A 24,695-nucleotide genomic window follows, 5' to 3' on the forward strand; every position below is an offset into this window, starting at 1 on the left:
AGCAATTGATATTAAGAAGTAAGAAGGGAGTTCAAGAATCTTCTCTCTATAGATAAAATCATATCTGTCTCTCCCAAAACCTCTCAATCAAAAAGGTGGCTGGAATCAAAATTGCTAGAAAATAACTTAGGTCTAAACAATAACCATAAAAATCCTATAAATACTATAAAACACGTCTTGGGCCTTAATTGCAAATAAGGGAAATTTGGGCAAATTTTGTAAATCTTCTAAAGCTTTGTGGATAAAACTTCCGATTGACTTGTGGCAGCTGCATCGATTGATGCTGAGGTTGCATCAGTCGATGCATACTCTTAAATTCGTCTCCCAGCTTCGCTTATCAGCCTTCATGCTTTGATTATGCTCCAAATCATCCTCTTTTAGCTCCTTAGTGTTCCATCCGTGCCAATGAGTACCTAACCCTATAAAGACTCAAAAACAACCTAGAAAACAAATCAAAAGACTCAAAAAGCACATTTATACCATGGTTAAAAACCACAAAAACCATGACATATCAACTCCACTAGACGTAGCCTTTGCTTGCCCTCAAGCAAAACAGAAACTTAGGCATGTGAAAGAGCTTTGAAAACATGGAATTCACTCAACTGCAGGTAACTGTTTTTCGCACTCTTCAACGCCTTGATCTTCAGAACTTACTTCATATACTTTGTCAATTGAAAAGCATCAACATTCCTTACTTAAATCCCACAATTCTCTAGAATCTCTAGTCTCTCTATTGTCATCTCATTAAATAAATTAAAGAAAGTACAAGTGAGTTCTTACCTTGGTGTATCGATCAGTGGCTTATGGACTCTCTTCAGGCCAAGACATTCTTCATACATCTCCTTTCCTCTCTCTTTTCTCATTTCCAATTTTTTTTCTTTTATTTTAAATCAAAGGTGTAAGCGAATACCGGGGTCATCGGTAATTTACCTATCCCTCGCTTCCAAGCTTTGTGTGATCATTTGACTCAAGAGTAGAATAATGGGGTCACACGTAATTTACATATCCCTCTAAACTAATCAAAATCATTTCATATTTTATTCTCCTCTTTTTTTCTGATCTTTTTTTTGTTTAAGTACTAAAAATTGCACTGTCTTGTATGGCATGAAGAATAAGTCTAGTCCACTGATTTCCAACCCCAAAGTAAGAGATTAAGTCCGGTTAAAATCCTGATAAAAGTTGAGACAACGTCAGTTTAACCAGATATCTTTTGGATAAGGGCTTTCAGGATTGTTGATACAGCTCATAGCTTTTCCAAACTTCAGTTATGAGATCAAGCATAATCAAGATTCATAAGAGTGTTAAAGATCCTAATTCCAAAAAAGAAAAAATTTGAAAAATTTGACTCAAAAATATGGTTTGACTGACACAACTGAAACTAAGAAAGAACAAGTAATTAGTTAGTAACTAGCCTCCCCCAGACTTAAACAACACTGTCCCTAGTGTTATCAAGCCTAAGATTGACTAAGAAAGAAAAATCAAATTGAAAAGTAGTAAACAAATGAACCAGATTCGTGTTACCAACTGTTAGCCTCTGTGTCGAACGATGCAAATGTTGCATCGATCGATGCACAGCTAAATCGTCCGAGAGTCGACATTGAGTCCTGTTAGTTGCATGTTAGTTGTGTTTCTCCTATGGATGTCAGCTCTGTTAAGAATCACTCAAACACAACATTAAATGCAACATGATAGATAATGGTTCATAATACAATACAAGTTCAATCTGAAACAAATGACAAACTGACTCAAGGAAAAATAAAAATGACTCAAAGTGAAAGAGAAAAAGGATAAAAGAAACCGTAAACAGAAGTAGGATCAACCCTCAAAACAAGCATCACCATCATCAAGGTCAGCATCGCTACCACTTGCTCCAGCAAGGGGAGGAGAACGAGATATGTGCCTAGTAAGACGAAAGCAACGACAACAACAAAATAGAGAAATCGGGTTCCAAAAGGTACGCATGGTGGATGTCTGGTACTCCTGGTAGTCTCCCTGACTCATAGTAGCAGAAGGCTGTGGAGGCTCAGGAAAAGGAGGAAACTCAAACGCTGCAGTGCCAGATGAAGAACCAATCTCAAAACCCCCAGCAGGGTTATCATCAGCAAGACCGTCAGCAGGTGGCTCATCAGCAGCAGCAGTGCTCTGATGACGGGAAGGTGATGGTATAACAAAATCAGAGGCATGAGGAAGAAAACGCAACTGCTCTGCATCATCTCCAATAGTGGTGAGGTCTGGTTGCGGCAATCTGATCAGATGAGTACCAGTAGAATCATGAAAACGCCATAGCATCTCCCTCTTCATCCAAGTGGAGTTCCTCATATGCTCCTCATCAATAATGCACCTCTCCGTACAAATGGAGATAGAATCAGTAGCATTACGCAGTAGCTGAAAAATAGGAGTAAGCAGACTCCCAACATGCTCTTTCTTCCCACGCCCAAAAGCCTTGACCTTCAGAGAGATCAAGTGAGAAGCAAACACTGCACCATAGTTAACCCTGTCAGGGTCAACCCAGCTATCATCCTCAGCAATCAAATCATAAATCCCATATGCCATCATATACAACTCAGTCACTCTCATCTTCCCTGGCTCCATCTTGCACAAAATAGTGTTGGCTATGGCTGTAATGCCCCCAAACCGTCCTATGCCCCAGATAAGGACAAGGACGGTGCCGAGACGCTATGTGTTGGGAGAGATCGCATCCTGGTGGTCCAGCCGAGGGACGGAAGCTGCAGCTTCCCGACCAGTCCTCCTGGACGCGACTCAACCCGCGGCCGAGGTTCGCTTAGGCTTTGCAACACTCGCGGCCCTGGCGTGTTGTGTTGGCCCGGACAAGGCCAATGTATCGGATGCAACTTGCCATGTTTCCCCCAAAAATCAAACTTTATTACTTAATAAATTATTACACTGAAAATAAGTTATCAAGCAATATACATATATACTCGGAAAAACTTATAGAATACATTTAGGTAAAAATATAGGGTTTTACAAACAACACACAAAGATCAACCCTATCTGGTACCCTACGTTTGCTCCGGCTCTACTCTCAACTAAGCTCCCTGCACACACACAAGAAACTACGACATGAGTAATCTAAGATTACTCAGTGAGCTTGGGTACCCCTTCCCTAAACATGCATTCTACTTTTTCCCGCCCCATCTACCCCAAAAAGGCAAGGAAACAAGCCAGCAATCAAACAAAGCTACGCACTCAAACAGAGCTACGCACTAAACAAAGCTACGCACTTAATCAAAGCTACACAACGAAAGCATTAGCGGAAGCATCAAAACCAACAAGCAAAGGTACTCCTCTCCCTTATTTAAGTTTAAAATATTTTTCCTGAGAGCTTTGTAAAAAAAAGAATAAAAGATGAGATGATTTTGATCAGTTTAGAGGGTTAGGTAAATTACCTGTGATCCCATTATTCTACTCTTGAGTCAAATGATCACACAAAGCTTGGAAGCGAGGGGTAGGTAAATTACCAATGACCCCGGTATTTGCTTACACCTTTGAAGAGAAAAAAAAAAGATAATTAAAAAAAAAAAGCAAAGCTCTAAAGAAGAATAAATAGAATAAGTCTGGGGGAGAGAAAGAGTACCACATGTGGTAAAAGATATGTCTTGCTTGTTATGGTATTGTACGGGAATGAGTCTAGAAGGTTCTTGATATTGATCAAATTGATGAGACTCACCGATGAAAGCTTATTGGAGGAAGTAGTGAAATTTGGTTTGAATTTGGGATACTATGAAAGTCAACGGAGAAGTACATGGTGGTTTGATTTGGATTTGTCTGCTAAGCATGTGGATTCAGGTTTGGATGATCATGGCATTACTTTAAAAAGAAAATGAGTTTCTGTGTTTTCAAACCTCTTTCACAGATATAAGTTTATGTTTTGCTTGAGGGCAAGCAAAGGCTAAGTCTAGGGGAGTTGATATATCATGGTTTTTAGGTGTTTTTAGCCATGATATAAGTCTTATTTATAGTCTTTTTGGTGTTTTTAGAGTCTTTTTGAGTATTTATAGGATTTAGCATGGATGAGATCATAATGGAGTTAAATTGGAGGATTTGGAGCTTAATCAAGCATTGAGGCTGAAGTTGCAAAGTTGGGAGGCAAATTTAGAGAAGGCATCGATCGACACAGCATATGCATCGATCGATGCTAGGCCAAAGACGAAATCGGAAGTTTTCCTCACAAGTTTTGAAGATTTACAAAGCTGTCCCAAAGTTTTCCTTATTTGCATCATTGGTCCCTGGACGTGTTTAGGAATATAAATAGGATTTTTATGGTCATTGTTTAGACCTAAGCTTTATTTTTCCCTGCAACTTTTGAGAGCAAAACCATGTGAGAGATTTTTAGAGAGCTTTTGGAGAGAAGAATCAAGACTCCTTCAGAGAAGATTCAGAACTCCTATTCTTCTCCCTTTAATCTCTTAATGCTATCTATTTTATTCATGATTTGTGTTCTTACAATTATGTCTGAGTAGATCTGCTTGTTAGGTTTAGGATTTCTCATTAGGGATTTCATGGATTGTTAGATCTGTTAATTTAGGATTCATTATCTTCTTGTTTTTCACCATAGGTTGTTTTTAATGCTAGATCTTTGATTAGTCATCTGGATTTAGATCTTAGGATTATTAATTGATATGAGAATATAATTGATTATCTTGATAAAAACCTTTGGTGAGCAAAATTACTTCTTGCAAAGAGATTTGAATTAGTGATTTTGTGAACTTATCTAAACTTGAATTTATTGCTGGTTTTTAACTTGAATTTTGCAAAGAGATTTGGATTTTCTGGTTTTAAACTTAGATATTATTTGCAGTGAGAACTGATTTATTTTATAATTGTGTTTAGAGTTCAAGAACGGTGCTTAATTGTTGAATCATGTTTGTTTAATTAATTGATCTAATTTTCCATGATTTCCTGAGAATTTCCCTAGACCTAGCGTTTTTAATTCCTTAATTTACAACACCTTTTAATTCTGTTTCTGCATTGTTTTTAAATTAATATTTTGATTTAGCATAATTAAAAGATTATTAAATCTATTGTGTGAGTCTAGAGTTCTTGTGGATTTGATCCCTAAGTACTACATTGACATCTTAATTTGAGAGAGTAGCTCTAGGGTAAATTTGAGCATATCACATGCTGTGGTGGAATCCGTTGTCCTTCTCTTCTTGGCCATGGGTCATGACATGTAGCTTGAAATGGTGCATCAGGAGTTGGAAGTGGTCGGATTGGGCTCAGTAGATTCGGAGGAGGAACTGCCGGCAGTGGAAGATCGGTCCGGCGAGTCTGAGCGGCGGCGGAAGTGGAGGGGCGAGCTCTCTTCGATCTTTGGCGGGTAGCCATGACTCTGAATCGCGAAACCGAGTGTCGGATCAAGTATAGGGGAGAAAATTGAGCAGTATAGGCCTTTGAATCGATGGATTTGGTGGAGAAATGAGTAAGATACGGTCGATTGAAGTTTGTGTTTCTCTCTGGTTCGAGTTCGTGTGAAAATGGCGAAGAAGACAAAGTCGAGAGACTTTAATTGCGACTTTAGGTTAACTTGCATCGATCGATGCAGAGGTTGCATTGGTCGATGCAAGTGTTTGGTCGATGCAACTGGGCTTTGGTCCGGCCCACCAACAATTCGATTCTCTCAAACCCACCAGCCCATTAATCCGATCCATTAACTTGCTCAGGCATTGCATCAACCGATGTAGAAGTTGTGTCGGTCGATGCAATTCTGTTTGTTTTGCTACGTTTTACGATTTTCTGTATCACTTAAACTCAAAACTCAAAATTAATATGTTAGTAAATCTTAAAAATAAAAATAAAAATAAAATAATTAAATCCTACCAGTGGGTTGCCTCCCATTCAGCGCTTATTTAAAGTCATTAGCTTGACTTGGCAGCGGATTAGGCAGAAGGTGCATCATCCAAACGCACAATGTGTCCGTCTGGTATCCCGGCTTCAGCCCAATAGTGTTTCACCCTCTGTCCATTGACAGTAAACTTCTCTCCCTTGGAATTAAGTAGGACAATAGCTCCATAGGGGCGGACTTCTTGGATAGTGAATAGTCCGAACCAGCAAGAACGAAGCTTTCCTGGAAACAGCTTCAAGCGAGAGTTGTACAGAAGTATCTGATCATTAGGTTCAAAATTTCTGGAAATGATCTTCTTATCATGATTAGCCTTTTTTCTCCTTGTATAGCTTAGAGTTCTCAAATGCATGATGTCTAAACTCATCCAACTCATTCAGCTGAACCAACCTTCTCTCTGAAGCTGTCTTGGCATCAAAATTCAACAATTTAACAGTCCAGGCTGCTTTGTGCTCTAACTCCACTGGAAGATGACATGCTTTCCCATAAAGCAAATGAAAAGGAGTAGTGCCAAGTGGTGTCTTATATGCAGTTCTGTAGGCCCAAAGTGCATCATCAAGCTTCATAGCCCAACCCTTCCTTGTAACACCCACAGTTTTCTCCAGGATTTCTCTTATTTGGCGGTTAGAAACCTCAACTTGACCACTAGTCTGGGGATGATATGGGGTAGCTACTCTATGTTGAACTCCATACTTCTTCAACAACTTATCAAACACTTTATTGATAAAGTGCTTACCTCCACCACTGATAACAATTCGAGGCACTCCAAACCGTGGAAAGATAATGGTCTTAAACAGCTTAAGAACCACAGCAGAATCATTCTTCGGACTTGCATTAGCTTCTACCCACTTGGACACATACTCAACAGCTACAAGGATGTACTTGTTCTTGTAAGACGAAGGGAATGGTCCCATAAAATCAATGCCCCAACAATCAAAAACTTCAACCTCAAGGATGAAATTTTGTGGCATCTCATTTCTCTTACTAATAAGTCCTCTTCTCTGACAAGCATCACATCGAGATACAAATTCATGAGCATCCTTAAACATTGTTGGCCACCAAAATCCTGCTTGAAGAACTTTGGACACTGTCTTGAAAGTAGCAAAATGTCCAGCATAATCTGACCCATGGCAATGAAATAGAACATCAGGAACTTCACTCTCAGCTTGACTCCTGTAAACTCCATCTGAACAATGCTTATACAAGTATGGCTCATCCCAATAGTATCTTCTAAGCTCTCTCAAGAACTTCTTCTTAGCATATCCTGTAAACTTGTCTGGTTCCACCTCTGCAGCAAGGTAATTCGCGATATCAGCATACCACGGTTGATCAGAAGTAGTTACAGCAGCCACATCGTCGTCAAGCTCGTAACCCGACGATTCTTGAACCAAGCGTCGATCAATGCATGATACTGCGTGGGTCGATGCAATCGCCAAATCTTGTTCGTATCGAGATGCATCATCGATCGATGCACCAGCTGTGTCGATCGATGCATTGCCACGAGTCTGCAAAATTTCCCGAGATAATGTAGCTTGAGAACCAACATCAACAAAGTAGACATTCTCCTCTGGCAGTGAATCATGAATTGGAACATAATCTTCTATCTTAATCCTGGATAAATGATCAGCTACTCCATTCTCAATCCCTTTCTTGTCCTTAACTTCAATGTCAACTCTTGGAGAAGAAGAATTCATCTTAGTAACCTTGGCTTGGCATCCTTTTTCTGCATCAAGTATTTGAGTGCAGCATGATCTGTATGCACTATTACCTTTGATCCAACCAAGTAAGAACGAAACTTCTCAAAAGCAAACACTACTGCTAGCAGCTCCTTCTCTGTTGTTGCATAATTCTTTTGAGCATCATCAAGTGTTCTACTAGCATAGTAAATAACATGAAGTTTCTTATCCTTCCTCTGTCCTAGCATTGCTCCCACTGCAAAATTATTGGCATCACACATTACCTCAAAAGGTAAATCCCAATCTGGGGGTTGAACAATTGAGTACTCACAAGCTCCTGCTTAATCCGTTCAAAAGCTAAACGGCATTCATCAGTAAACTCAAACTTGACATCCTTGCATAGTAGAGCTGAAAGTGGTCTAGCTATTTTACTGAAATCTTTGATGAAACGTCTGTAGAACCCTGCATGTCCAAGAAAACTCCTGACCAACTTCACACTATCTGGTGGTTGAAGACCTGTCATCACTTCTATCTTAGCGCGTCCACTTCAATACCAGCCTCTGAAACCCTGTGACCAAGCACTATACCATCTCTAACCATAAAATGGCATTTCTCCCAATAAAGAACTAAGTGCCTCTCCTCACATCTAGCTAGCACTTTACAGAGATTATCCAAACAGCTCTTGAATGAATACCTATAAACAGAAAAGTCATCCATGAAAACCTCCATGTAATCTTCAATCATATCTGTGAAGATGGACATCATACATCTCTGAAATGTCGTAGGAGCATTACAGAGACCAAAAAGTATTATGCGATATGCAAAAGTACCACATGGACAAGTGAAGGTTGTCTTCTCCTGGTCATCGGGATGAATCGGAATCTAGAAAATCCGGGAGTAACCATCCAAAAAGCAGTAGTATGGATGGTTAGCTAACCTCTCAAGCATCTGGTCAATGAAGGGCAGCGGGAAGTGATCTTTCCTTGTTGTGGCATTCAGCTTTTTGTAATCAATGCACATCCAGTGTCTGGTGATTGTCCGTGTAAAAATCAGCTCATTCTTCTCATTCTTCACCACTGTAACTGTAACGCCCCCGAACCGTCCTATGGCTACTCAGGCTGTCGAACAGCCACGGGACGCCACTTGCGGGATTGCGCCGAGGTGATTCGGCCGAGGGACAGAAGCTGCAGACTTCCCGACCGATCCTCCAAGGCACAACTCCACCCGCAGCCGAGACTGCTTAGGCTTTGCAACCCTTGCGGCCTGGTGCGTTGTGTCAGCCCGGACAAGGCCGAGTATCATTTGCAACTTGCCATGTTTTCCTGAAAACCGTATATATATCACTTTAATAAAATAATTCATCTCAAATAAATCATTAAAGCAATATATATAAAGATAGTCGGAAAATTTATATATAACCATTTATAAAAATATAGGGTTTTACAAGAAACACAAGAAAACCCTATCCAGCACCCTAATGTTCGCTCCAGCTCTAGACTCACTTAGGCATCCCTGCAAGACCAAAAATAGAGTCATGAGTAATCTAAGATTACTCAGTGAGTCTGGGTACCCCAATCTCCTAAACAGGATTCTATCTTCCCCAACCCGACTACCCCGGCAAGCAAAGAAAACAAGCAAGTAATCAAAGCAACACAGCCGAAAGCATTAGCGGAAGCAAAATAAACCATAATCAAACAAGAGAGGTTAGATCAACGCGACTCGACTCGACGCTCTAAACCCTCTACGCGCATCATAAGACGACTAAAGTTCACTTTAGACTCTTCACCTCTACACGACTCGCAAGGACAACTAGGATAAACAAGGAACTCTTGAACTATCCTAAACTCCTTGACCGAACAACCAAGCAAGACGTCTAGAATACACAAGGATCGCTTGAAATACCCTAGACTCTTTTCACCTAAGGGCCCTCAATAATCTGTTCCGTTCCTTCCCTCTCCCATGCCGAGACCACAAAGGTCACCAGCATGAATCCGCAAATAGGCTACATCGTCATGTAGCGGTCACGCTAGTTGCTAGCTAGTCGTGACAGTGTCCCCGCGTGAGTGGTCGTCGGGAACTCACGCGTGACAACCGCTTTGGAATAGAAGATCGCCACTACACTAGCTAAGACTCAAGAAACATATTCAAGAGACTTTGCTAAAACACTAACCACAACTCAAGCAAGAAAATCGATCAACAACATGCAAGAAACTTCAAGCAAGAGTACATGCAATAAATCAACAAGTAACGAGAATAGAAATTCAAGGAACTTATGATTAAACTACATGCATGCAACCCATATCCTTAACTTAAGCAATTCATGCAACAAGTTTATCTATGCATGCAACCAATTTGATTTAACCGTTTAAATCCTCAAGTCCAATTACGCATGCAACTCCATTTAATCTCTTAAATTCTCAAGTTCGATTAAGCATACAAGTAACCTCACTCAATATTATGCAATAAAATGCAAAATACTTCACTCCTTTAGTCATGCATGAAACCGATTTTAAGTAAGAATTATTACTTACAAAATCCTCTAGGTTCGATCATGCATGCATACACCAAATTTTAAGTGATCCGATTATACTTAAAATTTACCCAAGTTCCCCTTTCACCAATTATTGAGTGAGTCCCAATTATTTAGCAAGCAACTAGTTCATTTTCGCATGATGATTCTAGCATGAATCCTACCATGTTTGCCTGCAACATATTTTAAACCGCAACTACATGTACTACTCTACATGCACTACCTCAGACTCACCTCTTGCGCAACTGTCGATGATACTCGGACTTCACAGCACCACTCGATCAGACAATCCGCTCCTACTTCGCGTCAAACAGCTTCTCGCTTTGTTTCGCAACCGCTTATCTCCTCGATCTCTCTTCGACACAACCGTCGACCTTTCTTGGTCTTTTCTAGACACACACGTCGAAAATTTCTCCTCTTGATCTCCCTCTTGATCGTTCTTGATCCTTCTCTCGATCTTCCTCGACAACTCTCTCTTTTGTCTCTTTCTTTCTCTCAAAAAATCTTAAGTGTTTTGGAGTGTTTTTGGACTAAACACCCAAATGAAGTCGAAAACCTTGTATTTATAGGCTTCAAATTCTCTTCATTCCCTTAGTGCTTCTTGACAAATGGCTCTCTCCCCCCTTGCATGTCGAGCGTGCATCTCACCTCCAATGGCTGCTCGCCATTAAGCCTCAAATCCTCTTTTTATTAGTGCATGTAAACACTCTTATTAGTGCATGTTGCTTAATCCCAATTTAGAATTAGCTCTTAGCCAATAGGTTTCCGCCATCTCCCTTAATCTCCTTGATTAAGTTAATCCTCCACTATTTCCCTTAATCTCCTTGAATTTTTTATTCCTCCACTAACTCCTTCCTTGATTAAATTAATCCTCCCACTTTCCTTAATTTTCATTGGTCGAAATTTTGAGGAAAGAATAATTTTCCCACAAATACTCGATCCTTCGTCTAGCACCTTCGACGTTTACTCTGGCAATTCTCGTCTCGTTCAGACCGTTTTCTCGATCGTTCAGACACTCCGCTCGGCAACACTCGGCAAACTCTCGGGCAATTCGGACAGTACGCCTCGGCGATACATCTCAAGCAACTTCGACTACGCGTCTCGGATGTCTCGACAATTTCTCGGGTCATCGGAAAATTCCTCGGGCTCTCGATAATTTTTCTCGGGTACTCGGCAACTTCCTCGAGCTCTCGACAACTTTCTCGAGTACTCGGCAACTTCCTCGAGTCTCGACAATTTTCTCGGGTACTCGGTAACTTCCTCGAGTCTCGACAATTCTCTCGGGTCTTCTCGACAGATTCCCTCGACGAGTTTTCTCGACCTTCTCGACGAATTTCTTCGATCAATTTTCTCGACACCCTCTTGATGAATTTTAGGGTCTCGACCGTGCGTCCGGTACTTCTGTCTGGCTTGGTCATCCTCCGACTCACAAATATTTCCTCGGACTTCCTTGGGTCATTCTCTTTTATTTTCCTTCTTTTTCTTCCTTAGGTCTTTTCCGTCCCATTTCCTCGACCTTTTTATTTTGAAATTTCTACTCTTGGTGAGGGTCATTACAGTAACTCCACCCTTCTTAGGAACAACATGAACTGGACTAACCCATTTACTATCAGAAATTGGGTAGATAATCCCGGCATTCAGAAATTTCATGATCTCCTTCTTGACAACATCTTGCAAATTTGGATTTAGCCTCCTATGATGCTCAATAGATGTCTTAGCTCCTTCCTCAAGATGAATCCTATGCATGCACAAGTCCGGAGAAATTCATGCAATATCATCAAGAGAATAGCCAAGAGCCTTTTAAAATTTGTGCAGCTTGCATAGCAATAAAGTGAGCTCTGCATTGTTTAAGGAAGTACTAACAATAACATGATAGGAAGAATTCTCACCTAGAAATGCATACCTTAATCCTGCAGGAAGTGGCTTGAGATCCAGTTTTGGAGCTTTCTCAAGGTTCCAATCTGATAGTTTCTCAGCTTGTGAAGAAGTACCAACCAATTCCTCTTGTGCAACCAACTTCTTTACTTGCTCATTAGCATCAAGTAGCTTGACATACCCAGCAGCAATGTCATCTAAATGCTCAGCTTCTTCAGCAGAAGTAACCAATGCTCTGTCAAGAGGATCCTCAGGATGCAGCTCCTTGAAAATCTCTTCAGCAAGATTAGACAATGTATCCACATAAAAAGTTTGACCATCTATTGTTGGCCTCTTAACCAGCTTATCCATGTCAAAACGCATCTGCAAGTCTCCAACATTAAGGCCAATCTGTCCTTTCTTGACATTAATAATAGCTCCAGCAGTGGCTGAGAATGATCTTCCCAAGATTAGAGGATCCTTAGGCTCTTCTTCATACTTCAAGATCACAAAATCAGTAGGTATCAAACAGTCACCAATCTTAATTGGAACATCTTCAAGAATACCATCAGGAATGCGAAATGAACGGTCAGCAAGTATAAAAGTAATCTTGGTGGGTTGGAAATTTGTCATCCCAAGGATGAGTGCTACTGATCTAGGCTTTAAGTTGACACTGGAACCAAGATCACACAAAGATCTAGCAAACCTCTCATTGAAGATTGTACAATCAAGAACAAAACTACCTGGATCAGGGAGTTTTTTTGGGATCTTGTTCTGAATGATGGCACTGACTTGAGCTGAAATAATCATCACTCCTTGCTCAACATTCAAATCCTTGGTTACCATTCTCTTGACATATCTCCTAAGCATTGGAGAAGTCTTAACTGCATCAATCAATGGCAACTCAATAACAAGCATATCCATCATAGCTTTGCACTTAGCATCATCAATCTCCTGCTTAGACTTCCTTGGGTTCTTGGGAAAAGGAACCCTAGGCTTGTACACTCTCTCAGCAACTGGAATCAGAGCTTTCGTAACCTCCTTCTCGGTCTGTACATTGCATCGGTCGATGCTGTCTCGCAAAGTCAACTCTTCTACGACTAATGAGGGTTTGATGTGTCTGCATTTTATAGGGTTTTAACTATAGTTTTTAGGTTTGTTTTGAGTCTTTTCCTAGGTCCAAGTGTGCTTTTAGAGTCCTTTTAGTCCTTTGTGAGTCTTTACAGGTTCTAGGTGACTTTGGAAGGAATCTGAGCGTTTTGGGGGTGAAAATATGCATCTGGAGCTAAATTGGTTGAAGACTGATCGAGCTAGTCACCAAATGGAGTGAGAGCAGAAAAACGTTCCGGATCGACTGATTCTCTCTCGAGATCGACCATTCCCGTCCCCGATGCAACTTTTCCTAATTTGTTTTAAACCGACTTTTAGGGTTTTATTTTGATATTTAAGTTAGAGGCACGGCCTCCAGAGACACCGGCTTTATTTTTCTGAGACTATTTTGTATTGAGAGCAAAGGGAGAATATCTCTAATCCTTCTTGACACTTTGGAGAAAATTTCTAAACCCTATTTTCTATTCTTTTGCAATTCAATTATGTTTTCTTCATTATTGATTTGCTGTTTCTGCTTCTCCATGTCTGAGTAGCTTCACTGTTGGGTTTAGAGTTTAAGAATAGTTTCTATGATTAATTGATGCTAGATTTGTAAGATTAGGGATTGATGTTATTGTTCTTCATCTATAGTTGTTCTTAATGCTTAAGCTAAATTGATCACCTAGATTAAGATCTTAGGTTTAATTCATCGGGGCACCAAAAGTGTTGTTGAGTTACTTGAAAAGAACATAGGTGAGCAAGGTGGACCTTAGCCAATGAAAGTTGAAGTTGAGGCACCTTGTGAACAGATCAAACTTGAACTTGTTATTGCTTGCTTGGTTTGCTAGATCCAAACGATGGTTTAGGGTTTAGTGAATTCATTGCATAGATAGTTAATGCTGCAAAAGTAGGTTAGCTTTACAATAGTGATTTGAGTTCTAGAACGGTGTCTAATGCATCCCTATCTAATCATCGAAATTCGTGATCATAAACCCTAAAGATTCCCTGCGCCCAATATTTCTCTATTGCCTTAAAAACACTCTTTTATTTACTGTTTTTTGTTAGTCACTTTCAAACACAAACTTTTCTTTTGTCTTAGCTATATTTGGTCTTGATAATTTCATAGTGCAATTGTTTGGTCTCTGTGGATTCGATCCTGAAGTGTTACAACGATACCACTAGATCGTGGTGGAGTACACATTGGGTTTTAATTGACCTGTTGATCAATTTGGCGCCGTTGTCGGGGACCAAAACGATTGCCTTTGAGATTCTAGATTTAAATTTAGTCTAAGATTTATTTTATTTTTATTTACTAATTAGTTCTTTTGTTCTTTCTCTTGTATTTCAGGTGCATGCTAACAAGAAGCCACAAGCCTACTGATTTGCGTAATCTGCGAAACGAAGAGTTAGCCCTACTTNCTTCACTGTTGGGTTTAGAGTTTAAGAATAGTTTCTATGATTAATTGATGCTAGATTTGTAAGATTAGGGATTGATGTTATTGTTCTTCATCTATAGTTGTTCTTAATGCTTAAGCTAAATTGATCACCTAGATTAAGATCTTAGGTTTAATTCATCGGGGCACCAAAAGTGTTGTTGAGTTACTTGAAAAGAACATAGGTGAGCAAGGTGGACCTTAGCCAATGAAAGTTGAAGTTGAGGCACCTTGTGAACAGATCAAACTTGAACTTGTTATTGCTTGCTTGGTTTGCTAGATCCAAACGATGGTTTAGGGTTTAGTGAATTCATTGCATAGATAGTTAATGCTGCAAAAGTAGGTTAGCTTTACAATAGTGATTTGAGTTCTAGAACGGTGTCTAATGCATCCCTATCTAATCATCGAAATTCGTGATCATAAACCCTAAAGATTCCCTGCGCCCAATATTTCTCTATTGCCTTAAAAACACTCTTTTATTTACTGTTTTTTGTTAGTCACTTTCAAACACAAACTTTTCTTTTGTCTTAGCTATATTTGGTCTTGATAATTTCATAGTGCAATTGTTTGGTCTCTGTGGATTCGATCCTGAAGTGTTACAACGATACCACTAGATCGTGGTGGAGTACACATTGGGTTTTAATTGACCTGTTGATCAATTTGGCGCCGTTGTCGGGGACCAAAACGATTGCCTTTGAGATTCTAGATTTAAATTTAGTCTAAGATTTATTTTATTTTTATTTACTAATTAGTTCTTTTGTTCTTTCTCTTGTATTTCAGGTGCATGCTAACAAGAAGCCACAAGCCTACTGATTTGCGTAATCTGCGAAACGAAGAGTTAGCCCTACTTGAACGAGAAAACAGAAAAGCGAAAGCTAAAGCTAACAAGATGGAGGATGGACAGAATCCAGATGGTCGTCAGCCTAACCCTCAAGATGTCATTATTCTGCCTCCTCCCCCTGCACCACAAGAGCATAATGCAGCTGAGCTGAATCCACCAGCAAGACGAACAACTTTGAGGGATGAAGATGCTCACAACAGGTTATTTGTGAATCGGTCTGCGATTCAACCTACTGCTCCTGCGAGACAAGATTATGAGATCAAGCAGAACCGTGTGTTTAATGGATTAGCATCAGAGAGCCCTCTAGACCATATTGAAGCTTTTGAGAGATTGGCTAGTAAAACATGGTCTAATGGAGTTCCATATGATTACCTCATGCTGACTTTGTTCCAATTCTCTTTAGGAGATAAGGCTTTGAGATGGCTAAATCTCTTGGACCGAGGATTACTTACCACTTGGGAGCAGTGTAGAGCAGCATTTTTAAACCACTTCTACACTAAGTAACGATCAGCTATGTTAATGAGCAAGATCACTACCTTCTCACAAGGTGGTACAGAGTCTTTTTGTGAAGCGTGGGAGAGATTCAAGGAGTATATGAGGNAAAAGTAGGTTAGCTTTACAATAGTGATTTGAGTTCTAGAACGGTGTCTAATGCATCCCTATCTAATCATCGAAATTCGTGATCATAAACCCTAAAGATTCCCTGCGCCCAATATTTCTCTATTGCCNTCTATCACTGCCGCTGAAGCAAACCTCTTGATCGAAAACCTTGCAGCGAGTAACNTTTTTTGTTAGTCACTTTCAAACACAAACTTTTCTTTTGTCTTAGCTATATTTGGTCTTGATAATTTCATAGTGCAATTGTTTGGTCTCTGTGGATTCGATCCTNGTAGCCATGAGTATGATCGTTCTGTGCGTGTTGTTGGCTCCGTGAATATAGATGTTATTAACTGCCAAGGTAGACCTTCTTTTGAAGAGGGATCAGCAAGCTGTCAACATGTGCAACGGGCAGACCGGTGCGTATCAGCAAGTTGGAGTAAATTCAGGTTTTGAGGGGACAGAGGAGCTGAACTATGTAGGAGGACAAGGGAACTATCAGAATCATGGGTTTAATCAGAATTATCGAAATCATCCTAATCTCTCCTACAGAAGCACTAACATCGAGAATCCTCAAGATCAAGTGTATCCTCCACATAATCAACAAGGTAACTTCTCGCAAGGATTTCAGAACAAAGGTGCTGGATTTAGTAGCTCAAACGTCCAAGGATACCATGCTCCATCTGCAGCTCCACAAGATAACAAACTTGAATTTAGGATGAAAACACTGTTGGAGGGCCATAAGAAAAGTTCTGCTGAGATTAATGTCAAGATTGATAGCATGTACAATGATTTGAATGGGAAATTTGAGAGGTTGAGTTCACGTGTTGATTCCATTGATAAGAGAGTCTCTGCTATTTCTTCTAGCTCTAAAAACAAAGAGTCATGCAATGCTATAACACTCCATGGTGGGATTGAAGATGGGCTGAGTTGTGTTGTGATCAACTCATGTTTGGCTTCCTCAGAGACAGGATCGGTCAATCCTGTGACTAGACCAGCCGGTCCCATCCATTCTGATAATTCGAGTTTGATCCCAGAGAAGTTGGATCGACCGATCCCCCTTATAGATCGATCGATCCCGTCATTGACGCAGAACCAGTTTCAAAAAGTCCCAGATTGACCGCTCCACGTCCAGACAAGTCGGTCCCTGTTGCATGCATGGGAAAACCCAGCTCAGTTGTTCCTGATGCAGATACCAAGGAATCAATTCTTGTGGAACCAAAGCCCTATAGACCACAAATTCCTTTTCCAAGAAGACATGAGAAGAAACCTCTGGATGAAAAGAAGTATGTTCTGTACAAAGAAGCTATAAGTGAGTTCATCACTGACGTTCCTTTTACAGAGGCAGTAAAGCACATCTCTTTGTTTAAGAAGGTTTACAATGATGTTGGTTGAAGAAAAGGATTTGGTGGAAGTTAAGACGTTTTTGGCTCGAGAGAAGAACATTCATGCTCCATCTTTGAAAAGACTAACCAAGTTAGAAGATCCAGGAAGATTTGTCGTTCCATGCTCCATCCTAGGAGTGAACTTTGAGGATTCCCTTTGTGACACTGGATCTAGTGTGAACGTAATGTCTAAGGCTGTTGCAGAGAGGTTGGAGATTGATGATATGAAGGCTAAGGTTTCTCTAAAGTTTGCAAATGCTGTCACCACGACTCCACAAGGCTTCATTAATAATTTAGATGTTCGAGTTGGGAGTTGCTTGGTTGCTACAGATTTTCATGTTGTGGAAATGAGCGGGGGTTCTGTTATGCCTTTGATTCTTGGGAGACCTTTCCTAGCAACAGTAGGAGCAGTTGTTGACTTGCCTAATAAGAGGATAACTTTCTCTAACATTGATGATAATGTCTTCTACAATGCAATCAGTGCAAAGGAAGCTATACGACATGGCTCTTGTCTAGTTGTAGAACATGAGAAGAAGGTGGATGTCGTGATAATGGGAGAGAGTGGTGATAAGAATGAGGTCAACAAAGTCCTGGATGGAGACACTCATTCTTCTGAGAAAAGGTCTAAGAGGGTTAAGAAGAGAGACAAGCCGAAGATAGAGAGACTAATACAAGATCTTCACATAACCTTGGTACCCCAGAAATATGTTAGAGACACCATTAAGTACAAGGTGAAGTGCAAAGGAATATCTCGGCCTTTCTCTAAAGTTAAAGTCATCCTTACTCCGGAGTTTAAAGAAAAAGGCCAAGAAACAATGGATTGTATGCTGAAAGAAAACTTTGGAGCTTAAGTTGACGAATTGGAGAGCTTGTTCTCATATGAGTTCTCATCCTCCCATCACTTGACAACTGAAACCACGGTCAAGCTATAGACCTTAAACAAGCGCTTATGGGAGGCAACCCATGGGGTTTGTGCTGGCTTACCCTTCTCTTTTTATTTGTCTTAGGATTTTGGTTTTGTTTTTAGGATTTATTACGGTGAAATCACGTCCGGTGTTAAGTGTTTTCAGGAACAAGTTCCAAACGCAGAAGATGCAAAATTTTTTGTTCCAGGAGCTTCGGATCGATCGATCCTCCTTAAAGATCGACCGATTCCGTTGGTTTGCTGTGGGTATCTCTAAGTTCAATAATGTTGCAGATCGGTCTATCCCACCCTGAGATCGGTCGATTCCATCACCACCCTTGCCATCACCACTCCACCACCAGATGCGAGATCGCCGGTTTTTGTTTCTTTTCCTTTCTTTTCTTTTTCATTTTTCTTATTTTCTTTATCGGATTCATTCTTTTCTTGGCTTTGCTTTCACACTGAGACGATGTGAAGTAAGTCCAGGGGAGGGATGTCTCCAAGTTACTGATGTCGTTTTCTTTGGTTGTTTACTTTGATTTTTTCTTTTATTTGACTCATTTTCTTATTTTATTGAGTCAAAAATTGGGAAACTATGATCATTTCCAGGAATCTTTTGCTTTGAACTAACACTCTTATGATTTGCTTTTGTACTTCTGATTTGGAATGAAGCTTGGAATGAACATGAGCAGTCTCAACACACCCCAAAAGACACTCGCTAAGGAGAACACTAAGTTGAACCAGAAGTTGTCTCTAGCTTTGACAAGACTTAACCGGATTTAATTTCTTACCTTGGGGCTTGGTATACATCGGACAAGACTCCTCCCTTCAAGCTTCACGAGACATGCATCTCCTCACAAAGTATGCACCCCCTCTATCTTCCCTTCAGTACTCAGTAAAAAAAAAGGATATAGGTAATAAAAGAAGTGAACCGAGGGTTGTGCGTAAACTCGTGCATCTTTTGGAACTCATGGAAACCTGTCCACAAAAAAAGAGCAAAGGATTGATTAAAAAAAAATGATACCCTAGAAAATTAGGGAGAAATCAATTCTTTGGAAGTGAGAAAAGAGAGAGGAAAGGGAGCATAAGAGGAGGTCTTGGGCGATAAGAGGTTGAAGTAGTCAACAGGTCAATGATCGATACTCCCATGGTAAGACCACACCTTTTGTTTACTAATCTGATGTAGAGAGACAACGATGGGGAGACTGAAGGTTCTCTAAGGCCGTGGAGTTCGGAGTAGGGAGTGTTGATCCTAATCATGGGCAGAGTACATAAAGTAGTTCTCAATTTGATGTGATGAAGAGTGCAAAGAAGAAGTTCCCAAGAATATGTGAGTTTCCACTTTCAAACCTTTTCTCTGTTCTTGGGTTTTTGTCTGTTCTTGCTTGAGGACAAGCAAAGATTCAAGTCCGGGGGAATTGATGTGTCTGCATTTTATAGGGTTTTAACTATAGTTTTTAGGTTTGTTTTGAGTCTTTTCCTAGGTCCAAGTGTGCTTTTAGAGTCCTTTTAGTCCTTTGTGAGTCTTTACAGGTTCTAGGTGACTTTGGAAGGAATCTGAGCGTTTTGGGGATGAAAACATGCATCTGGAGCTAATTGGTTGAAGACTGATTCGGGCTAGTAAGCAGATGGAGTGAAAGCAGAAAAACGTTCCGGATCGACTGATCCTCGCGAGATCGACCATTCCCGTCCCCGACGCAACTTTTCCTTATTTGTTTTAAACCGACTTTTAGGGTTTTATTTTGATATTTAAGTTAGAGGCACGGCCTCCAGAGACACCAGCTTTATTTTTCTGAGACTATTTTGTATTGAGAGCAAAGGGAGAAGATCTCTAATCCTTCTTGACACTTTGGAGAAGATTTCTAAACCCTAGTTTCTATTCCTTTGCAATTCAATTATGTTTTCTTCATTATTGATTTGCTGTTTCTGCTTCTCCATGTCTGAGTAGTTTCACTGTTGGGTTTAGGGTTTCAGAAGGGTTTTTATGATTTATTGATGCTAGATTTGTTAGATTAGGGATTGATCTTATTGTTCTTCATCTATAGTTGTTCTTAATGCTTAAGCTAGATTGATCACCTAGATTAAGATCTTAGGTTTAATTCATCGGGGCACCAAAAGTGTTGTTGAGTTGCTTGAAAAGAACATAGGTGAGCAAGGTGGACCTTAGCCAATGAAAGTTGAAGTTGAGGCACCTTGTGAACAGATCAAACTTGAACTTGTTATTGCTTGCTTGGTTTGCTAGATCCAAACGACGGTTTAGGGTTTAGTGAATTCATTGCATAGATAGTTAATGCTGCGAAAGTAGGTTAGCTTTACAACAATGATTTGAGTTCTAGAACGGTGTCTAATGCATCCCTATCTAATCATCTAAATCCGTGATCATAAACCCTAAAGATTCCCTGCGCCCAATATTTCTCTATTGCCTTAAAAACACTCTTTTATTTACTGCTTTTTGTTAGTCACTTTCAAACACAAACTTTTCTTTTGTCTTAGCTATATTTGATCTTGATAATTTCATAGTGCAATTGTTTGGTCTCTGTGGATTCGATCCTGAAGTGTTACAACAATACCACTAGATCATGGTGGAGTACACATTGGGTTTTAATTGACCTGTTGATCAGGGTTGCGTCGATCGATGGTTTGCAGCAGCATCGGTCGATGCTGGTTCTGGATCATCAAGCTCATCATCCTCATCGATCAGTTCCTGCAATTCGTTGGATCTTTGCTTCTGCTCAGCTTCAGACTGTAATTGCTTACCACTCCTTAAGGGCACAGCATTGCAGGAGTGCTTAGGGTTGGATTCAGTTCTTGATGGTAAGTATCATTCTTGTCTCTTCACAGCTCCAGCAGTTTGTGCAATCTGGCTCTCCAGATTTTTAACTTGAACATTCAATGAATCAAACTTGCCAGTAAGCTCAGTATAGACATTGTCAATCTTCCCATTGAATGTCACTGTCAACTGCTCTTGTCCCTGAAGAATCTGCTCAAGCATTGCTTCCATCCTACTCTCAGTTGTCTTAGGAGGAGGAGATTGGTAAGAGGAGTTGCCATAGGTCCTGGTGTAACCACTGCTCGGTTGCTGCTTCTGATAATCTTGCTTAGGAATGTAGCCTGTAGAACTAGACTGATAGTTATTGCGCTGGTTGTTTCCACTGAAAGACCTGTTTCCTTGCTGATTTCCAAACTTTTGTCCTTGATTACCATACACAAAGTTGACATCTTCTTCTACATTTTGCGGCTCTAGCTCAAAGATCTCAACATCTTCAGCAAAATGGACTGACTTCTTTCCAACAAGAAGGTTATGCACTGTATCCAACGTGGCATTCCTTGTAGCAAACTGATATGAATCATACCCTTCATGTGCCCTTCTACGCTCTAAGTCTGCCTTCTTGGTACTGTTGCTTGATGCTAGTCTTTCTATCAACTTTTCTGCCTCATCTGGGTACCTTGTCTTGAAGTTCCCATCACTAGCAGCATCCAAAGCCATCTGATACCTCCAGTCAATACCACTGAAGAAGATACTAATCAGCTGCACCTCTGAGAACCCATGATGCGGACAATCTCTCTGGTATGTTTTGAACCTTACCCAAGCAGCTTTGTAAGATTCAGCAGGTCCTTGTCTAAAGGTAGAGAGCTTGATCCTCAGCTCATCAGACATCGCATCATCATAGTAGTTCAAGAATGCCACATTGATGTCATGCCAGGTTGTCAGAGATCCTGGTTTGAGTTGTCTTGACCAATGAGAAGCTTCCCCAGCAAGAGAGTAGGGGAAGAGCTTGCAATAGAGATAGTCCTCTGTGACTCCATTAGCCTTGATGCTTGTAACTATATCCTCAAAGTGCTCAATATGGTGTAGAGGCTTCTCATGTGGCAAGTTCTGGAATGGCCTTTGTCCAACAAGAGCAAAGTAAGCAGGCTTTAGCTCAAAATCATTCATTGGGAATGGAGGAGGGACAATTGCGGAGCGGTTCTCATAGAATAAATTTGGCCTGTTGAAGTCCGCAAGAGTCTTGACAAGCTCTCCATTGTTATCCTGTCTAGGCTGAAGGTTCTGCTGGTTGTTACCATCCAAATCGGCTCCATTCGCACCAGCTCCAACATTGCATCGATCGAAGCCAACGTTGTGTCGGTCGATGCCAACCTGGTTGCGTCGATCGATGCCGTCATTGTGTCGGTCGACGCAACATGCATTCCCATCGGCCACAACGAGTTCTTCCTGAATAACTTGTCCTTCAGCATCAAGTTTCTGGCCTTGTTTGTTGCGCACTTGACCCTCTTGATCCCTCAAATCTCCAGCCGCATATGGTCTCAATATGATTGGGTTGACCATCTTTGCTGATTTGGCTGCTTTTGTGTTATCACGCTCTAGTTGTCCTAACTCTTGGTTTGTAAGCTTAACAACTGGACCAGTTGGATTTTTCCTGGTGCTAGGCTGAGGCATGTACCTTAAACACACAAGAGAAAAGAAACAAAAGCGTGTGAGTAAAATAGAAAAAGAAAAAATTAGACAAAATCAAATATTTTAATCTAATGGTGAATCAAAAAGTCCCCGGCAACGGCGCCAGAATTTGATATGCTCAAATTGTAATACCCTAATGGTAATACTCTAGGGGTCGAATCCATAGAGACTCTAGTTCACACAATAGACTTATTACTCTTTTAATTATGCTAAATCAAAATATTAAATTAAAACAATGCAAAACAGAAATAAAAGTGTTATAAATTCAAAAGATCAAAGAACTAGGCCTAGGAAAATTCTCAGGAATTTATGGAATATTAAATCAATAAATTAATTAGGATTCAAGCAATTAATAATCAGATTTAGAACTCTAAACACTCTTGCAAAATAAATCAGTTCTCACTGCAAATATTATCTAAATTTAAAACCAGAAAATCCAAATCTCTTTGCAAAATTCAAGGTTAAAAATCAGCTTTAAAAAAAGTTTAGATTGTTCACAAAATTATTAAATCAAATCTCTTTGCAAGAAATAATTTAGCTCATCAAAAGGTTTAATCAGGAAAATCAATTATATTCTCATATCAATTTATTTTCCTATGTATTAATTCTAGGTGATCAATCAAGAATCAATATGAAGAACAACCTAAGATGAAGATCACAGAAGATAATGAATCCTAAAAATCATAGATCTAATAAACCATAAAACCCCTAAACCTAACAAGCAAACTACTCAGACATGTTTAATGAAGAACAAAACATCTTTTCTGAATAATAAGCAATTGATATTAAGAAGTAAGAAGGAAGTTCAAGAATCTTCTCTCTACAGAGGAAATCAGATCTGTCTCTCCCAAAAGCTCTCAATCAAAAAGGTGGCTGAAATCAAAATTGCTAGAAAATAACTTAGATCTAAACAATGACCATAAAAATCCTATAAATACTCTAAAACACGTCTTGGGCCATAATTGCAAATAAGGGAAATTCGGGAAATTTTGTAAATCTTCTAAAGCTTTGTGGAGAAAACTTCCGATTGACTTGTGGCAGCTGCATCGATCGATGATGAGGTTGCATCGGTTGATGCATACTCTTAAATTCGTCTCCCAGCTTCGTTGATCAGCCTTCATGCTTTGATTATGCTCCAAATCATCCTCTTTTAGCTCCTTAGTGTTCCATCCGTGCCAATGAGTACCTAAACCTATAAAGACTCAAAAAACAAGCTAGAAAACAAATCAAAAGACTCAAAAATCGCATTTATACCATGCGATTCAATCATTAAAATGTCATAAAAATCCCCAACTTTCAAATTTGGGACGTTTTAATCACTAACTTTCAAGATGCCATTTTAATTACAAACTTTTCATTGACTTGGCCATAAAATAGCAAAGTTTTGTTGACCACGCCATTTTAGGCACGTCATTTATTCTCTGTTAAAGATCTCAAAAACAGGGTAAAATTATACGTTATTTGCTATCGTTTTGCATAAATGACCATGTTTTTAACACTAAAAACAACATCTTTTACCAAATTGAAGAAACTAAATCCCCAAATCGATTTTAATTTCACAAATCCATAACGCTAGAAAGAAACCCCAAATGCTCTGTACACATCAATGGCACACCACACTCACCGACGCAACCAGATGTGTCAAAGCTTGAACTTGAACTCATCGGAACAGAGAGATTGCATAAGAGATTTTGGTATTATAGAGAGAATTTGGGATTTTCTTTCAAGGGCTAGGGATTTAATAAACGTCGTGCCTAAAACGGCGTAGTCAACAAAACTTTGCTATTTTGATGATCAAGTGAACAGAAAGTTTGTGATTAAAATGGCATCCTGAAAGTTGGTGATTAAAACATCCCAAATTTGAAAGTTGGGGATTTTTATGACATTTTTCCCGTTAAAAATCACAAAAACCTTGATATATCAATGCCCTCATCATGGCTTCAGCAATGCTTCATTGCTGAGTACACTCTACCGAGGTGTGGTCCCTAAGATACGGATGTTGCTGGACACTGCTAGTAATGGTAACTTCCTCAACAAGGATGTCGATGAAGGTTGGTATCTAGTGGA

General features: G+C 39.9%; 1 protein-coding gene across 1 annotated transcript; it reads right to left on the reverse strand.

Moving 5' to 3' along the window:
* LOC104772968 lies at nt 7,551-12,766 on the reverse strand. Its single transcript, XM_010497522.1, has 6 exons — nt 12,473-12,766; nt 11,970-12,418; nt 11,666-11,804; nt 8,091-8,307; nt 7,864-7,998; nt 7,551-7,792 (listed from the first exon to the last, which is right to left on the reverse strand). The coding sequence occupies exons 1-6, from the start codon at nt 12,764-12,766 to the stop codon at nt 7,551-7,553; spliced, it is 1,476 nt and encodes a 491-aa protein (XP_010495824.1).

The sequence above is a fragment of the Camelina sativa genome, chromosome 20 (assembly GCF_000633955.1).
Source record: "Camelina sativa cultivar DH55 chromosome 20, Cs, whole genome shotgun sequence".
Lineage (NCBI taxonomy): Eukaryota > Viridiplantae > Streptophyta > Magnoliopsida > Brassicales > Brassicaceae > Camelina > Camelina sativa.